The sequence below is a fragment of the Colias eurytheme genome, chromosome 2 (genome assembly GCF_061535395.1).
Source record: "Colias eurytheme isolate Ceu_HAF_F1 chromosome 2, ilColEury1 Martin Lab GWU primary, whole genome shotgun sequence".
NCBI lineage: Eukaryota > Metazoa > Arthropoda > Insecta > Lepidoptera > Pieridae > Colias > Colias eurytheme.
The window spans coordinates 10,095,138-10,114,611 of record NC_142981.1 but is presented as its reverse complement, the minus strand read 5'-3'; the positions used below and the strand labels follow the sequence as shown (position 1 = coordinate 10,114,611).

General features: G+C 31.4%; 1 protein-coding gene across 1 annotated transcript in view; it reads right to left on the bottom strand.

Annotated features, from left to right (window-relative positions):
- The window catches only part of Wnt6 (Wnt oncogene analog 6), a 34,609-nt gene extending 23,421 nt beyond the window's left edge, over positions 1 to 11,188 (bottom strand). Inside the window, exon 1 of the mRNA XM_090108214.1 lies at positions 10,948 to 11,188. Coding sequence (XP_089964340.1) covers positions 10,948 to 11,009 — 62 coding nt within the window. The 5' untranslated portion in view covers positions 11,010 to 11,188. The remainder of the gene's footprint in view (positions 1 to 10,947) is intronic.
- Between the last annotated feature and the right edge of the window lie 8,286 nt (positions 11,189 to 19,474).

The window sequence follows — 19,474 nt, the reverse complement described above, 5'->3', positions numbered from 1 at the left end:
ATTATAAACTTAACTAGTTATTTAAAATGAAATAAAGTATTTCTTCTCGTACGAATGATCTTAGTCCGTTTTCACTGAACACCAAAACAAAACATTAATTAAATAATTACAATCATTTGGAATAATGAGATCAATATTGTATTAATATAAAATTAAATTAAATATTTTTAATTCTCCTCATCCTCATCTGTTTCAGCTAAAGCATCACGTACGTTTCCATCATGCTTCATACTTAAATATTCTTGATGGTATCTGTTTGGAATCACGTTTTTGTTACACAGATCCTGTAAATCTTTGTATTTAGCTGAAGAAAGTTTGAGCTCTTCGACGTATAAAGGTGTAGGTCCCTTATCTACAATAGCTTTGTTTGCTCTCGATCTGATGATAGAATCCATGTTTATTTCGTATTTGTCACTATCTTCAAAAAAACCGTATTGAAATTTAACAATAGGATTATTTTTATGAAATTGTACCACCCTTAATGAATTAAAATTAATCTTAAATTTTGCAGGTAATAAAGCTTGTGAAAAATTCTTCCAATCCATGAAGTCTCCATATTTTAAAACATTTATATTGTAGTTTCTAGGCTTATTTCTAGCATTAGTAATCATAGTTGGCCACTCAGAAGGAGCCCATACTGTTTTATTACGCACAAAACTTTCAATAGTGCTATGAATAGAGTCAACAGGCATCATGGTGTGTCCCGGTAAAAGATAAATTACCTTTATTTGTGTAATAGTAATTGCGGTTTTCAAGAAATGAATTAACATTGACATCATGGCTCGATTCCTATTTTGCCCGGCACAGCTATCGGAGTATAAATTTATCTCTGTATGGGTACCTCTTTGGTCTACCATAATCAAGTATTTAAAAAGGACTGTAACAATTTCATTACAGCCCCTTTTTCCGTCGCATTCACCCCACAGGTAACAGTGACCATCCCTTGTACCACTTTCGTATATACTTTCATTATAGTATGCATACTTCCTGGAATAGTATAGGGTAACACTTTTACCGTGTGGTGTATTCAAGACTTTTTCCAAATCAAAGCTTACGCATAAGGAGTTAGAATCAGTTAATTTGCTCATTTTTTGGTCTTCTAAAAACAGTTGCTTACATTTTTCTTTATCTAGAATGTGATTTTTATATTCAGGGGTTTGCTCAAAAATAATTTTGTTCTCAGGTGATAAATTTTTGCACTTCTCACAAAAAGCACATTTATCTTTTTTAGGCAGATGGAATCCGATATTAAAATCCCTTTTGAAAATGTTACGAAATACTCTTTTTGATAATACTGATGATTCTGGATTATTTTCTTTCACGTGATTAACATACTGTAAATACAAAAACGATATATTTTGAAATTCTTGAGGTAAATATACTTTAGTGCTTTTATTGCGACAATAATGGGATGGAACAGCAGGCAACATCTCAATAAATGATTTTAACTGTGCGACTTCTACCTCATCAGATTTATTATGAGGACGACTAGTTCTTCTGCCATCTCGAGTGGTATTCAGAGCTTTATTAGCATTTTCGATGGTGTATCTCATAGACATTTGGGATATGTTTAGGGTCTTAAGCAAAAATTGTTGACATACTTTAATATTCTGTCCATTGTAGCGGATAAAATAATCGTATGATATTTTGCGAACATTACTACTGGATCTTTTTCTTCCAATCGGTTTTTCTTTAGCACAAGACAGCAGAAAATCTTTTTGTCTTTTATCACAACCTAATCCCCAATAGTTTTCAAAAATATTATTGCGATCATCTTCCGTAAATTTATTTGCACATGAGTTACCACATTTTTTATTTATACAAGGGTTTGGTTGTATAGATTTCCCTACAGCAGCCTTACGATTTTTTTTTGCTAATAGTCGTTTTGGTAAAGGTTTTAGTTTCCTATATCCTCTTTTACCAACACTTGTTTCTTCTTCTATTATTGGAACTGACTTATCTTCATCCGAATCACTGGACGATGAGGAAGGTTTCCATGAATCTTCGCTATCAATAGAGGCAATGCTGTCGTGGGTCTCCAAATTCTTGGACATATTTAGTTCTTGTTGGTCAAATAGTGAACTGGTGCTCGGCTGTATTAATTGATTAATGAAAAGTGGCATATTAGGATCATAAGTTGTTAAGTCTTTTATGTTCTGGTTATCTAAATCCATTAAAGTGTAAGTATTCTCAGTATCTGAATCACTGTATTCGACAAGTTTAGTTTGAGGTAATGGTGTTAATAATGCGTTAGTATTGAGCTCAGAATTTAAATCGGTATCACAAATATAATCGATCAACAAAGGTGATGTCGTATCAGTTAATATTGGGTCCATGTCAATATCGTTGTAGCTGTCTGTTAGTAAGAATTGATCTAGAGCTGGGGCCTTATCTTGCTGTATGTTCTCGGGAAAAGCAGTTCCGGGATTACTCTCTTCTGATATGGGAAGAGGTGATATTAACTCCATAATTTTCTTCATTCGTGACTATAAAAAAATAATAATAACTTAAAATGAATCACATAATATTAAATAAAGCGTTAATGGACAGACGTAGGCAGTGACCTACTACTACGACTGCTTATTTTATACCAGTGGTGCCTTCGCTTTGCGTTGGTTAATAAGATTTCCCATGGGAATTTGAGTTTGAGTTTGAACCCAGGGATAATGTAGTATTCTAATGGTTAAATGGAATAATAGTACACAGAAGAATAGTACATGGAACAAAATCTTACTGATATTTAAGTTTTTCTCAATTCAATTACCAAAATTAAAACAAAATACATACCTTAGCTGCAGGAGTCGACATTGCTGTTTTATTTGATGTTTTCGAGCTAACTATCTGTACTTTATTTAAAACACAATAAGGAAACAATAACGAAACAATAATAAATACAATTTAAAACGTTATTATGGCTGAAACTGTTTTTTTTTGCTACAATTCAACGAGAACGATGTTTTTGTCGCATAACTTGCACGAAAATAAACAGGTCACGACAAGTTTGTTTATAGTAAACGCCTCATAGTCCTCATACCTATGTCGGTTGCGATAACAAGTAGTGTCACTTGCGCTACAAAAAATTCATCGCAAGGCGCTTGCGATAAAAATGCTTGTTGTCGCTTACGTTATGGCTTTAAAAATATATGTATTTACGATAATTTTAGCATTTGCTACAATTTTATAACGGTTAATTTTTGGCGGGAAATGTCAACAGGGACAGATTCGTTATGGTTTAAAATACTACTTACGATAAAAAAAGCATTTTCGACAAAAGTGTCGCTTACGATAATTTGGCGGTAACGGCTCGATATTATTGTCAAACTATTTCAAAACCCAACTAAGAACGACTTCGAGACCATTTAAATAAACAGCAAACATAGAGCATGAGCATCTATGATGTGTGCTCTAAAATCTTGAGACAACATTGCTTATCGTCACCTTATACTTTTAAAAGCGTTTACATACTACAATGTGACAGAACTATCTCTGTCCATTGCTGAGTATTGACTAATGTTTCGAGTAGTGCGCCATTCTGGTATTTGGGTTCTTAATGCTTTGGGATAGGGTTGTGTTTCGTGTGAATGCGGGTAGTGGTATATTTGTGACGGTGTTGGTAATGATGTGTACAGTTAAGTCGTCATGTAGTCGCTAATCGTGGACAGTCGCGCGTTAGCGCCTCGCCCGGTGTCCGCAAACAGTGTAATTCATTGTCACCGGTTGAATGGAGATCAATCTGCGTTGATAAGTGCATGCTGAAGTATCTCACGATTTTCCTTGAATGGTGGGAGTGAATGAAAGCATCTTTACGTATTAACATGTTGAATCATTTGTCTTAGATGTGTGAAGACTGATAGAGTACCTAGGTACTATATAGTTTTCGATTGATATATTTTAGGATTTGTTCAATTTTGATTAAGTTCTAGTTGTGTAGTGTAAATCACCTTATTTTTTTTATTTGGTTAATAACAACATTCTATATTTCTAACCGATTTCTTAAAAAGTAGAAGTTTCAAATATGTCGTTTAATTAGAATGAAAACGTATCAACATATTTTCTTACATACATAACTCGATAAAAGATGATAAATACAATCAATTAAAAGCAAGTAAAACCCACATTAATGATGCAATAAATCGCTTAAAACCATATAAATAACGTCAAACCACACATAACAATGTTAGATAAATAGATCTAGTTTCAAATTGAAATAATCGATCAGTCGTTTTATTCGCTCATTACAGAATCGGCCGTTAAGTAAATATAATTGTGTAGACTATAAAGTTTTAATAACTCAACGTGTGCTACAAACGCCAGATTGGCCGAGAAAGCCGCTAATAAACACAGTTTAGCGGTTTTATTATGCGTTTCTACTTGTGTAGAATTATTAGTGATGTTTAATTCATAATCGTAAACTGAATAGAAAATTCATTTCATAAAATTGAAAAGTGAGCTTTACGTTTTACGTAACTTTCTTAAATCATAACTTTTATTTTTTCGATATATGCTGTTCAGTTGTACAGGAATCAAAAGAGACTGATAAAGATTAGATAATATTATATGTAGATTGTCTTATGTTATATACGTTCTATATTTTTCAATCGTTTAGCTGGTCATATAATATGTATATTATGACCCTATCTTATTAAATGCCCTATGTAATCATTAAAAATATGCTCTACATCTTCGTAGCACAAGCTAAGCAAGGAAGGCTAGGGCTTATCTAGCACTAAACTTAGAAAAGGTGCAGACAAATATACAATAAATAAACAAGTAAAATAAAGATACAAGTTGCATTGCGATAGCCTGCACCTGACACACTTTTATCGTATTTAATTACCGATGTCCGTCATTACGAAGTGGACATTAAAATAAAAACGTAATTAATTTGGTAATCGTTGTTTTGGCGGTAGTCTGTGGGCGAAACGATTTGATTCATGTACAGATAACATGATGTATGTTTTTAATTAGGTACCCGTTTTGATTGAAAAGTATCGGTTGATTTATAATGCATATTGTTTTAGTATAGAGTGGTTTAGAGCTAGAAATTGTGTGTGCTTTTATGTTATAGGATAAAGTAATAAAATGTATATAAGAAGAACAGATAAAGTAATAGAAAGTTATCTTTATAGCTCTTAAGTAGTCTAGACTAGCATTGATTTTAAACCCAATTAAAGTTTCTATTAAAACTATGTCTGGCATAAAGTGTTTATACTATCTATAGTATATAATATACTGTGTATAACTGTAGACTTTCTTACTATACAGGGTGTCCCACTGTTGGTATACTAAGCTCAAAGGAGGTCATAGTTTTGCATACGCTGAGTACGTAAAAAATACTTATAAAATTCCAGACGCAGTTTTTTTTCAAATAGATGAATTCTTAAAACTCTATGTGTACACTGTACACCCATAACAAGCAACCCGCCCAGGTTTGCTACCAGCACGTGACCTATCGTTTAAGATTATGTTTTCATAGACAAAATGCTTACATTAGCAAAGTGGTATATGCCGGCTGCGCGAAGCTAGAGAAGAAAATATGGATATTCAGGAAAAATTTTGCAAAAATTTTTTGATGTAATTTTGTTGTTTAAGTATTTTTTACGTGATAAGTGTATGCAAAACTACAAGTCCCTTCGCGCTTAGTATACCAATAGTGGGACACCCTGTATACGCATAATTTCGTGATAATATGACTCCAGTAGAAGATACCATCCTACTATTACCTACAAGACCGTTCCTGAAGGAACCTTTTGTAAGTTACCACTAATTAATGCAACTATACATCTGCATGTAACAATAAAAACATTCCACACGATTTCCTAGCATGAACTAACCCCTGTGCAAGCTATAAATACGTTAACCGGTCCAATAAATATGATAAATAAGTAATACCTACCGCGAGGCGTGAGACTCCCTTATCACACGGTGTATCTAAACCATTATGGAGTACATGGAACGTGACAGATGATTCTATGAAATAATCGCACGTTGTTATCAATTATGTTGTGGAAAAGTTATGGTTGATCCGGATGTTAGGAAACACTTTCGTTTACTGTTAGACGCCTACTTATTCCCATTTTTATTGAAACCACTAATCCATACTAATATTATAAATGCGAAAGTAACTCTGTCTGTCTGTCTGTTACTCAATCACGCCTAATCTACTGAACCAATTTTCATGAAATTTGGTATGGAGATATTTTGATACCCGAGAAAGGACATAGGCTACTTTTTATCCCGGGAAAATGATGCAATCCCGGAAATCCCACGGGAACGGGAACTATGCGGGTTTTTCCTTGAAAACGCGGGCGAAGCCGTGGGCGGAAAGCTAGTTATTTATGTTTTATCTAAATAGATTAAATATACATGTAATATGTAGTTTTACATTTAACGTGAATTAAGGTTAATTAATCAAATAGTCAACGTGCGGTATTCTGAATTTTTACAAGTGTCCCGTTTATAGATGGGCATACACAGACAGAAAAGCATGTATTTAATTTGTATATAATACTTGATGTAATAGATTTTTTGTTTTTCTATTTGAATGTGTGATCTGTACATGTGAGGTTAAAAAGGTAGTCTATATTTGAAAGAGAAGAATACCATAAATTTAATACTCAGACTTCGTATCCCATGAAATTTTCACGGGATAAAAATCGTCACGTAGATATATCTTATTTATACAATAAATGAAATAGGTATAATAATATACCGCAGTGAAGTTAAACTATAAAGTTATAAATGAATTGTTATAATTCATTTTTTTATAATTTAATTTCACTAAAATCCCTTAAAATTCATTCAATTTACATTCAGTTCTTTAGTAAAATAACAATTTGCAACCAAGTTGAAGATCTTCAACTTTTATTGAATAAGATATCTTAGTAACCTACGGCCGCAATTAGCCTTTAATTTTGTAAAATGACTTCGAATACTAGTCATAAAATTTTATCATTACCGTTTAATATCTCCGATATTAAATATAATAATTATTATTATGTATAGGCAGATAAATCCCATGATATAAAAGATACATTAATCAGCTGTGTTATTACATATGAAAATCACATGAAAATTGAGTAATTTTTCTTCATTATGACATGTTTTTTTTTTGATTGGATATCAGTGAATTGGCTGTCATTTTAAGATTGATTTAAAAAAAATATTATAACGGCCATGTGTGGGTTGGAATGAAAGCTTTCATATTTGTGTTGAACCTTCAGGATCACTGTAAATTTATAGGAAGGTACTATAATTGTTCTATACGTATTTTATGCATTTATTTTTCCTGTTTTAACTGCATACTTAATATATACAAAAAATATTTACAGAAGCCTAATTTCTTCAAATATTCAAGGTATCTCTTAAAAAAGAGCTTTTTCACTTCTCCATCGTATGATTATTGTACAAAAAAATATTTTAAAATGTTTTAACCCAAGTTAATTTCGATTTTCCAATTAAATATTTTATAATATATTCTAAAATGATAAAAAAGAGGTCGTATACAATTTACGTTATATCTTCATAATTAATTTATAGCTTCCGTTATTATTATATTAATTTATAATTATAATATTATTTACATTCCAATAAGTCATTCTAATTATTTTATAATCTTAATTGTGGCGCATTAATAATTAATAAATAATTGTTAAAAACGGCATAAAAATATATATCTCAAATATTTATTTTTATTTTTTGAAGCGAAATAGTAAATAATATTACATAATACATCTATTCTGTAATTATTGTTACGTATCAAATTTTATACAAAAGGACTTGGTAGGATCCGTATAGACTCTACAACTTTGATTATAAGCTGCATACAAGATCTTCTCGGATACATCAAACTTAATTAAACATTACATATACTAATAATAAACAAGTCACAATTATTATTTCAACGTTTATGAACTTTATAGGAATACATAACGAGTCGTTTTCTAGTAAAAATCTATTTTAGAGAGTGCTTAGTTGATAGTTCGTATTTATATCAAAATGCACGCAAACAGAGGTTTAATTCAATAAGTTATTCAAAGTAAAAAATATGAAAATTTTCAATTAAAAAAGAAAATCATAGAAAATTGCCAGCAACTAGATATCAAATCTTAACATATTTTTCAACATTTTGAACAATTAATTTAATTAGTAACAACCCGTTGTACCCTACGCTTTACCTTCTCAATTTTTGTTAATCATGCCCGAATCAGCTAATTTAGGGTCCGCTTTGATAAATTGCATATTAAACCCCGTACGGAGGTACCACGATATGACTTTATTGAATTTCTTACCGTGATTTATGCGATGTATTACAAATTTATTATTATCGGATGAAAGCGTTGCGATTATGGCCTTTTGTTGAAAGTTTTTTGATTGCGGTCTTAATTTTTTTAATTTTCGCAACGGTTTATTAAGTTGCATAGGGCAGATGTTTGTCTGTGATACGATTTTCCTTATGTGAAAATTTTGATGATTTTGATTTTCGAAAATGATGGAAATCTGAAAATTTGGTTTTTATTTATTATTTCAAGCTAGAGCGAACAAAAATCTAATTTCTATAGCATTAACAGCCGTATTACTATTACACCATATACTATATTACATACCTATACTATGATTTATACACATTCTACAGGTGTATAAATCATAGTATATTTAACGACGCATAAATCTTTTAGCTGTTAATTTATTAAATACAGCCAATCACGTGCTGAGTTATATCGTGATGAAATAATAAAAGACATTTTTAATAAATGATAGTAACTAATATAGGTGGGATAGTACATTTAATTTGTCTTAAATACTTACCTATGTACCTATAACATTCTACGTTGGATGAAAATGGTGATATTTTCTTCAGGTTAGTGTTTCTTGTCAAATATATGTTTCTTAGACTAAAGTAAGAAATAACCTACTGATAATCCTAGCCCCTAGGTATACATAAGAACATAGGTACAAGGGAACCATCAACTAAAACTGCATAAATATGTGCAAAACTTCTTATTTTTACAAAAAATGCTTGTGGTCGTTTTTGAAGATAAAGATTATATTACAGAAGATCATTAGAGTAAGACCACTTTTGGGATTTGGAGTAAGTATAGCCTAACAAGCGACACCATCTTCTATATTACAACTTCAATAGATATATTTAAGCCTTATTTTGTTTGTTTCTAGATATGAAAATATCATCAGAGTGTTATTGATTCAATAGTCGATAGTTTAATAGTTATTAGTTATTACATACCTATTCTTCTTGTTTACCCATTTTAAAGATACTCTAATAAACATATGCATTAAACTAGCTGCGCTCCGCGGTATCATCCGCGTGGCTCCGCTCCTGTTGGTCTTAGCGTGATGATATGAGCCTATAAGCCTTCCTCGATGAATGGGCTATCTAACGACGAAAGAATTCAAATCGGACCAGAAGTTCCTGAGATTAGCGCGTTCAAACAGACAAACAAACTCTTCAGCTTTATAATATTAGTATAGATAACAAACTTCAACCTAATAGTCATTAAATTATTTAAGAAACATGCAATGCTAAACACACAAACGCGGTACAAAACGTTCAATTGAGTTTGACATACAAACCTAGATCATGTACGCTGATTGTTTCATTAACTCCTGACATTTTGTCGACGCTTTAAATAAATATATGTATTTATAATTATATGTATTATCTTCTATCATAAATGTTAATTTATTGTGGAATTTATGTATACGTTTGTAGTTAACAGAGACTAGACTTAAATGAATTCGAATTTAAAATCATTCTGTGTTGCTAGCAAAATAAACTATCCTATTTTTTGTGAGTAAGTATATAACACTGGTAGACAATATTACTACAGCCTTAACCTATTGAAAGTACCTACTGTCCCTTGTTTATCAAAAACAAACTTTCTTTGAAAGTCTCGCTAGATGTAGTTGCTCTTGCTTATGTTTCTAAAAGCATTTAATTTTCCTATAGAAGGGAACAACACAAATTTATTTCGTGGAAAATGAAGAAAGTATGTACAAGTTACAGTGGCAAAAAAGATTATCAATTTATACAAGAGTAACATCATATTAACGAAATCAGAAACAGCACATTTAAACAAATAAGTGCATTAAATACTACATGGTATAGATTAATCTCTTTATTTTGTTATTATTTTATACTCATTATTCTTGGACGTCATAAAACGCCTTTGGGCGGTAGTACCTACGGTGTACACTTTAATGAATTGCTTCATTGATTTCTACATCATAATTACATTTTCTACACAATATCATTTGAAATATATAATTATACTTATTATATGTATAGCAGCTTTGCACAAACATTTCTTGGAGCTTTTTCAAATAACTAAATGTCAGCGCTAACCTACAAATAATATGAAACAATTATGTGATTATAATTATTAGTAATAAAAATTCATATAGCTTTTGAAATAAAAAAAGTACAATAATACCAAAATTTTCCTTAAGTCTAGTTGAGAAATATAAAAATACTAAAGTATTTTTTATTCTAATTTGAAGCCAATTAAACTTAATTGATAACATAAGATTTATAGCTTAATATATTCATTAATTTACTATTGATTGACGAGCTATTGTACAATACATGCGTTTAAAGAATAAAAAGGTCTGGCACGGTAATTCTTAGAAATTAATATATAAGGATTTTCCGCAACATACAAAACTATAGAAATAAGCTTTAAACGAATGATCCTAAATATAAATCTACATAGTTTTTAAAATTACTACGGTCTTAACTTAGTTAAAAATGTATTTAATTAACAAAATGCATTTTTAAAGCTCACTTCTCTTGAAAAGCTTACAAAGACAAAAGCTCTGCTTATACAGTAATTAAAAAATACTTTTTTTCTTAAGAACAAATATATTTTTCCTTACAGCTGATTAAGAATTTTATCAATTCACATAGCTGGTGGTACACCAAGAACTTACCACCAAGAGTCAGTGATGGGCGCAAGCAGCAACAAGCAGGCGGCGACGACGACCGGCCGCATTGTCCCGTGACATCACTGCCTGCCCCCTGCCCTAACCATTCCGTGTATACACGAACTCCATTCGAATAACAAGTCTACGCAAGTGCAAATTGTTCAATATCGTTCGGTACCGAAAATTCGCGGCGTGGCGTGCCCTGTCCGCGGGAGACCAAGCACCGACTGACGTTCACCTGAGAACACCCCGCCGCACGCGCACAGCAAAACAATTTTCGCGCTATTTTGGCTAATATTAAGCGAATTAAGCTCCGAATGATTAGAAATGCGGAGGGGATACGTGTGTGGGCGATAATAAATTAGCGCTTAGCTCCGATTAATGTATAATCCTGTTTTGGGGTGTAATTAAATTCGTATCGATGTCGATTGCCCGTAATAGATGTTTTATGTTCGATCTTTTTAGTTGAATTAGTATGATAGCCATAAAAATAAAACTCCTGTATTATTTTATATTGTTTATTGCTAATCGCTCGGCTTTAGTTCTCGAATAGATTAGCTAAGGTTATTTGTAAATTTGATGGACATTATAAACAGATGATGAGGCGAATCGTGCTCATTTTTCTCTAGAAATTTTAGCAAAGCTTAAGAGCTTACGAAAGTTTGGAGCTACTTCTTATATTTCATATTTATTTGCTGTATTAAAAATATAGGAATTAAATTATATTTCTAATCTAATAATATAAATTGATTACATTTCATGAATTGAAATTAAATATCTATAAAAATTAATCATATAACAGTAACTCTCTTTTCCTACATAAGTTTTGAAAGTCCTAAATATCCATAATACAGTCAGTTATTTAAATTTGATGGATATATTGTACACTAGCCGCTCCGCGCGGTTTCACCCCCGTGGCTCCTCTCCTGTTGGTCGTAGCGTGATGGTATATAGCCTATAGCCTTCCTCGATAAATGAGCTATCTAACACCGAAAGAATTTTTCAAATCGGACCGGTAGTTCCCGAGATTAGCGCGTTCAAACAAACAAACAAACAAACAAACAAACAAACTCTTCAGCTTTATAATATTAGTATAGATAAGAACACAAAACCATAGATACTAACAATTTATCCAACCATTATTTGGCCAACGCACTTATAGAACGTGAAAATCTCGCAATCTCTCCGCCTAACGAATGTATAAAACGAAACAGATTCATAGATTGTAAGCGTTTGATGGACAGCGAGGCGGGCTACAGATATAAATAGATCACAGGTGAGAAACAGTAATTGTGTTATACAAACAATTCGCAAACACCTGGCCCTAATGCGCCGAATTGACAAGAATACTGGATGTTTCCTTGTTTAGATACTGAACATTTTGTATACTAGACCCAGTGCAGCGGAAAGAGAGTATGACAACTAAGAAGAGTTATACGTGTTTTTATGATGGTTTAATCATTGATAAAGTATTTGGTGAAGAATTTTCTATTATATAGTACATTTTACTGTATGATGATGCATATAACGCTAAACATAATATTATATTATTATTTGTGAGTAGACTAATAGTATGTCTTTTAGAAAGAATACCAATGTAGAGCGGTGTATAGGACAGAAAAATTTTCAATCCGTTTCTTTTTGGTGCTCTTTAGATATTATGTGAAATATATACGATTATATATAATTATATATTCTAATTGTAAATTAGTTTTTGGTTATATTTCATTTAATAAAGTTCAGGAAATACTTCATTCAATTTAATATAATTAATCACCATTATGTAAGAAGTCAGACCACACGTACAAAACAGAGCTTTTCAAAGTACGATTACCTAATTCCAAAATCACCTTAACGGGAATACGACAGGGCAATACCAATCAAAGCTACACAGATGGATTCCAGACAGTATAATTTATTATGTCTTTGTCACTGACCACCTAACACAACACTACGTTAATATTTATGTAGTTTTCTATCAACGGGCGAAGCGCATTATAATACTGGCTCAATAAATCTAACCACTGTTTACAATAGTGTATGTTTTTGACATTAATGGCGTAATAAAAAGCATTAGTTAAGTGGGAGTCGGTAATGGTATTCAGGTATTATGTCTAATTCATGAAGTTTGTGCTTTTGTGGATTGGTAGTTGCGTTTAATTGGGTTATATATTTGTTATACAAATGTTATGGTGACGTAAAAATAAGATTTTAATTTCTAATTAAGGAGTCAGGAGTGTGATTTAAGTAAGTCATAAATCCCTTATAAATAATGATATTTGTAAATAATAGTTAAAATACCAATTATTCGAAAATATTAAAAATGTTATGATGACGTAAAACTAAGGATATAGTGTATTTAAATAAGACGAAAAAGTCTTAAAGTAATAACTAATAATCTTTCTATAGTTAAAATTTGTAATAAATTATTAAAAATTTGTAAATCCATATAAATATTATAAATGCGAAAGTAACTCTGTCTGTCTGTCTGCTACTCAATCACGTCTAAACTACTGAACCAATTTTCATGAAATTTGGTATGGAGATATTTTAATACCCGAAAAAGGACATAGGCTTTAAAACGCGAGCGAGCCGCGGGCGGAAAGCTAGTATTAAATAAAACGATTACACAAGTCTAAACAATAAAAAATTGCGAAAGATTATTCCAACTTCTACAAATATCTAAGAGCTGAACATCAAAGAACAAATGAATTGTTTGAAAAGTATTTTACAAACGGTTCGAGGAAAGTATATTTTGTATAGAGTATTGCGAAGTTCTGTGGATCAGTTGTTTGTATTAAAAGTGAATATTTGCAGCTGTGCGAAGTTGATGAAATCGTAATATTATTATGATAGACTAGATTTCCGCCCGCGGCTTCGCCCGCATTTTCAAAGGAAAACCCGCATAGTTCCCGTTCCCATGGAATTTCCGGGATAAAACCTATCCTATGTGTTAATCCAAGTTTCCCTCTATATGTGTGCTAAATTTCATTGTAATCGGTTCAGTAGTTTTTACGTGAAAGAGTAACAAACATCCATACATCCATACATCCATGCAAACTTTCGCCTTTATAATAGTATTAAGATAAGATGTAAAATTTGAAAATTGGGAATAAGCATTTCCTTTGTAAACTTTGTTGGTGAATGAGTAACCAAAGAACTAATGTCTTGTTTCGTTAGCTTTCAGACGAGACCAATTTTCCGATTTTCATTAAATATAAATAGACTAGCTTTCCGCCCGCGGCTTCGCCCGCGTTTTCAAAGAAAAACCCGTTCCCGTAGGATTTCCGGGGTAAAACCTATCCTATGTCCTTTCTCGGGTATCAAAATATCTCTATACCAAATTTCATGCAAATTGGTTCAGTAGTTAAGGCTGGCAGGCTATCCTTATTCTTCTCACATTTCCTTTCCTACCAGGTTGCCTGGCAGAGATTGCTGTGTAGCAATAAGGCCGCCTATTGTGCAAAATTTTTGAACATCACTAATTTGTACCACATTTCCTATATTGTTTTGTACAATGAAGTGTTATAAATAAATAAATAAATAAGGTGTGATTGAGTAACAGACAGACAGACAGAGTTACTTTCGCATTTATAATATTAGTATGGATTTTTAAAAATTACATGATAATATCATTAATTCAAAATAGAAATTTGGTTGGTTTAAACAATCATGCATACCAATAAGAAAGATAATTATAATTTAAAATATTTATTTGTTAAATACGTTTAAGAATTAAGTTCCTACTTTGTAACAAACATCAAATTATGTAAAAAGCTGTATTCGCATTTTTTTAATATTATATATACCTACTTACCTAAAGTTTTAACACAAAGTCGGGGTATATAACTAGTAATCCTGTAGAACCAATACTCATGACTAAATAGCCCACTTGTACGTAGGTACTTGGACGCAAACAAAATAAGTGAAGAATACTTGAGCACTTCACTTAAAACGATTCCGATGTACCAACTACTTAAGCTATTTAAACCTTTTTTCAATAAGGAAAATTATTTTATAGATATATAAGTTTTGATTTAATAATGCAAAAAAGTCTAAAAAATAAATGAAAAATATCAAATAAAGGTTCTGTAGGCCTATAAAAAGAAATATTTTTATAGGCCTTTGGCCTATAAAAATATTTATTTTTTATTATTACGAGATTTAACCATTTAAGTACGGAATAAAATACTTATCTATTACATCATTATGAGAAAGAATCATTATTGCATGACAGTAGGTATCTTTATTTTTTTTTGTAGAATATTTCTAATAATAGACTCTATAATACTAAATATTCAAATAAATCATTTTAAATTCCCAGTGTTAATTAATTCATTACTTAGATCAAGTTATTTCATATAGATCTTAAATCTTAATATCTTACTCATGTTCGAAGAATATAAACCATTTAGTTTACGACTTAAAAAGCTTAAAACTAATGGTTGTTCAATCATCAAATATAATTAAAGAATAATAACCAATCAATTAAAATTATGCTAAGAATTCATTCACCTTTAGTGACGTAACCATGCATGTAACCACATGTCGACAGAATAGATTATTATACAAAAGCCCGGGCTTTATTGACTCCTTGCTTTACATTATTTAAATTTAACTATTAAAAAATAAGCGTTAGTGATGCCTCATAATATGTCGATTGTAGGAACATTAAAGCATTGTGAAGACAGTCAAATCTCTAAAGTGGCGTTGGACAGGGCATATAATGAGGAATAAACAAGGAAAGTGGACTAAAGATCTCTTGGAATGGTATCCCAGGGAAGGAAAAAGGAACAGAGGGAGACAAAAAATTAGATGGGAAGATGATTTAAAGGAAATTGTAGGAGGAGTGACCTGGAGAAGAATAGCACTTCAAAGGCAATCATGGAAGAGTTTGGAGGAGGCTTTTGTCGAAAGACAAGCAAGATACCCAGAAGAAACCTAGTTAAGCTATAAATTATTGTTATTTGTAAATTTCTTGCAATAAAGGCTTTCATTCATTCATTCATTCATTCAGGAACATCGGTATAAGCCACAGAAATCAATTTTAACAAAAATCATAAGTACTACTTAATACAATACGTGCAATATGGTTATTTACAATAAAATTGGTCTTTGCATTTATAAATTATGTTAAGTCAAAAAATATTCAGTAACTGCTCTTAAATGTATAAGTCAAAGAGATATTTAATTATTTCAATCCTTAGATTATGATCCCTCAATTTCAATACAAAATTAATTATTATTGATTTGCAAGCCCATTCCACGGAAACAAATCACGATAGCAAAATGTTATTATTTTTTATATACATTGAATTAATTGTTCCTAAAGCAAATACAATAAAATATCACGTGATATTTTAATTAAAATTAAAAATACATCGATGTTCTAATGTGACATCACTATCGTTATCGCATCATCGATTAAAACATTTTGATTAGCTTTCAACTTACGAACGTCATCTCAGCTTAACAAAAACGTCGTAAACGCCGTGCAGGTTACTACAAAACCTGACATACCAGTTACGTTGGTAAATTAAATCCATACATTAGATCCATAATATGGTGCTAGATGGCTGTAACAGAATAAGACGTGATGCCACCCTAGTCAAGTGACTGTGCATGATTGTATCGATAAGATCTTAGATCAGTGTATCGATATGTCTGTAACGGACACTCGACATCCCTATTCAAGTCGTGAGCTTGACGAAAAATATAATGAATTGTGACTTTTAATGACTCGAATAGAATAAGATATGTATTGCTGATGGTCTAATGGAAGGATAGATATAATCGAATATTTCGAATGCTTTTAATTATTTCGATACATTTAATGTTCGATTACGTGGTAGTTTGATCATGGATGTTTTTCTCACAGCGTTATATTATATCATTGTAAGATGTACCTAGTAGTTAAACCTTCAACGTAGTTATTAAATATTTTGCAATACATGATATAAGTTATTATATTTTAACATATATTAAGATAGCCACTAGTATATTAGCATTTTTCATGATTAATTTCATAGGCCCGATGAAAATTAACGCATGAAAAAAAAATATCTACAATTAAATTTTAATTACTAATTTAACAAGAAATATTTTATATCACTCATATAAACACAGTTTCTGAAAACTCTATTGTGTATAGATTTAGGCTATAATGATTACTTCTTATACTAAACTAGCTGCTCCGCGCGGTTTCACCCCCGTGGCTCCACTCCTGTTGCCCGTAGCGTGATGAAATATACCCTATAGCCTTCCTCGATAAATAAGCTATCTAGCACCGAAAGAATTTTTCAAATCGGACCAGTAGTTCCCGAGATTAGCGCGTTCAAACAAACAAACAAACAAACTCTTCAGCTTTATAATATTAGTATAGATTAGTATAGATTAAAATTTTAAATTCCTAAATGCTTAAATTAAATTGAGATAGCTCCAGCTCTATAGTACGTAGCATTTTTCATTTTGTTTTCATGAATCAAATGTAACTTACGAGACTTTACTGACAAATAATTTATGACAATTGACCGTAAAAGCTATATAAAAATTGATTTCAGGGGCATTATCAATAAGTGTTTAAACCTTCTAACCTTCAAATTTCAATAAAATTAAACTTTTGGAATAACTTTAGTCAAATTTCCCACAGTAATGACCATAAAGGTAAGTGTCAAAGTGCGAAGCGGCAAATATATTGTTTTCCGATTTGCCGGTGACCGAATTGTGAAAATAATTAGCGCTTCAAAAATGGTATTTTGCTCTGCGCAATAAATGTTTACGATTCATTGTTCTGTTAGACGGCGAATACTGTGGATGTAGCTGGTAAATGTGGGCATTTTATTAGACATTTTCTTTACTGCCCTCTTGGTCTAGTTGATACTATGTAGACTTTGAGAACGGTGGCTGAATACAGTTAAGGTTTAGGAATTATAAAGCTCTTAAGATAAAAATTCGTACTTTTTACGGCTATAGTTGGTTAAAAGAGAGAAAGCTTTAAAATTAAAAAAAAGAGAGAGAAAGCTTTAAAATTTTCATTGATACACAGAGCGTGATAGAGCGTGGTTAGATAAAATTTTATGCCTTTACCAGAGATTTTTGTTAACATTTTCAATCTTATTACTCACATGATAGCAAATGTATGATTTAACCTTTTAACTTCAATTCGTTAAAATAATTACTAACATTAAACCGTATCCTCACTAATCTTACTCACTTTAAAACAAACGGTGTCGGAAAATTCATAACAACACAAGTATTAATATTTCATTAGTAGCAGACCATTAAAGAAATGTTTAACTAATTAGTCGAACAACCATTGTTTATGTTATTGGTGAGGGAGCGGGTACTTCTGTGGTGTAGTTGTACTCAATTAGTGAGCAATGTTGAATTGTGTCAGTTATTAATCTAGAACACAGGCAATGAATCCTAAGATAATTTATACTTTGTATTGTTACCTCTTTATGGATCTGCATTTTATATTAAAGATTTTTTAAAGAAACACACAATTCACTAGTTCCACTTTCATAATTGTAATAAAATCGAAATAAAAATGAGACTATTGAATGGTGTGTTGCTTTTAAAAATCTTTACTATGAATCCTAAGATATTCTATTGGTTTTCTTTAGCATACTCATCCAAAATTACGGATTATTTTTTTTTTATTAAATATGATGAAAGCAAAATTATTGACGCTGTACTTCTTCAAGTTTGCGAAAGAAAAATTATCTTAGGCTGGATATAAACAATGCTCTACGCCAGCTTAAAACTACTTTTATAAATGAAGCTATGTACTTACTACATATGGAAAGAATTTTAGTTGTGTTATCATTTTTAACATACAATCAAATAATGCTTTGCAAATAATACAAATCTCTGTTATGTACAGATGAAGACAAAAAACTTCATGATACGGTTAAAACTTAAAAATTCTCCAGCGCTTTGCAAAACTTTCCATACGTTTACCTTCCAATTATACCCGATTAAGTTAATAGTGACCCCTTCATGTGTCACATATATTTAAATGAGTCATTTGTATCCAGCAAATGAGTCACAATATGAATTCAACTAATTTGTTATGTTCCCATGGTTCTGTTGGTCGGAGCGCGAGGAATTTTGGCGCTTTCGACCATACTGTTCCCACACCTACCTACCGCGATTTGGCTAATTTATTGATTAATATGGGCCATTAATAATAATGTCCTCTGCGCTGAATTGCAAGGGATAAGCCTGAGGCGACAGGATGGGCGAAGTTAAAAATGTCTTAAGTACGTTCGTACTCGCATAACGCATTGTACATGACCTAAACAGAGTATTTTTCTCGATATCTAATCATTTTTCGTAAAGGTCTGCTCGCTATTTTGTTTAGCCTTTGACCGTATTTTATATGTACATAATATAATATTCTCATAAATTGATCAATTTATTTCTCGGCGAAAAAAAAATTTCCGTTCAAAAATTATGAATCAGACTACTTATAATTAATATCCAGTTACAAACAGTTCTGGGGTATGAAGAATAAAATAAAAAAAGTGCA